Raw genomic sequence first — 1,014 nt, 5'->3', positions numbered from 1 at the left:
TCAGGTTGAGCGGCTTCCCGCAGCACCTTCTGCTGGCCAGCTTTGCCTGGCAGACTCTAGCCATTCACCCTTTTGAACCCATCGAGACTCGAGCCATTGCGCCAGCCCTTCGTCAGTCTTGGGTAGAGAATCAATGGGGAATCGCCGCGCGTGCACGTGGAACTCGTAACCGCAGCGGCTGCTCAGGCCGGGAACGCTCAGCGTCTGCCACATGGAAGGCGCCTCCTGGAATTCACCCCCTTGTCGACGATAGGCGACGGTGAAGTCATAGACGGCCTTCACATGCGCCGCTTTGCGGAGGTGCTGAACAGTGGTGATGAAGCCCTTGGTGCGCGGGTAGAGCAGATGCCTCGGCTGTGGCTTGTCATTCTTTTTACACCAGGCCACCGACTCGGCGTACTTTTTCTTGGTGAAGCGCGTTGCCTCGCTGAAGCTTATGAGCCCTGGAAGAGAGGAAGCATATGTGTTAGGGCCTTGCGCTCAGCGGATTTGTGCCGTGCAGATTGGCTTACACGTGGGATACCCATCGCGCACAATGCCGGAGAAGACACGGTCGAGCTCAGCCCTGTCCCTCAGCCAGTTCCGGCTCACCATGGGCATACCCATGGCCCAGAGGCCCCAGCCGAGGAAGGGAACCAGCCGCAGCTGGACCTTGGCGAAGTAGCGGCAGCGACCAAGCATGCCCGCGCGTATGGCGAGCGCTTGAATCATGTAGAAGTCGGACCACGCGACATGGTTGGCCACGACGATCGCCGACTCACCCGGGGGCAGTTCATCGCCGGAGTGGCCGATATCAGCGCCATTGAGGCTCACGAAGATGAGCTGGATCCATGCCCAGATGACGGCAGCGATGCGGGACGAGGCGTCGTAGACCAGGCGCGGGCCAAGCAGGCTCAGCGGCAAAACGGCCGAGAGGGCGACGTCGGCGATGAGGAGGGCCAGGAGCCAGGGCAGCGTCAGCGCGATGCCGCGGAGGTGGGTGAGGCTTGTCGTCCCCGTCGCGACGGCAGCCAT

General features: G+C 62.2%; 1 protein-coding gene across 1 annotated transcript; it reads right to left on the bottom strand.

Annotated features, from left to right (window-relative positions):
* On the bottom strand, positions 1-1,014 carry PLICBS_006969 (uncharacterized protein; the record flags this gene model as incomplete). Its single annotated transcript, XM_018320358.2, has 2 exons — positions 1-443; positions 513-1,014. 2 exons carry the CDS (start codon positions 1,012-1,014, stop codon positions 1-3), a joined length of 945 nt encoding a protein of 314 aa, XP_018180255.1.

The sequence above is a fragment of the Purpureocillium lilacinum genome (assembly GCF_023168085.1).
Source record: "Purpureocillium lilacinum CBS 284.36 DNA, scaffold_5, whole genome shotgun sequence".
Classification (NCBI taxonomy): domain Eukaryota; kingdom Fungi; phylum Ascomycota; class Sordariomycetes; order Hypocreales; family Ophiocordycipitaceae; genus Purpureocillium; species Purpureocillium lilacinum.
Note: the sequence above shows the minus strand (reverse complement) of the source record. Positions and strands in the feature narration are given on the sequence as shown.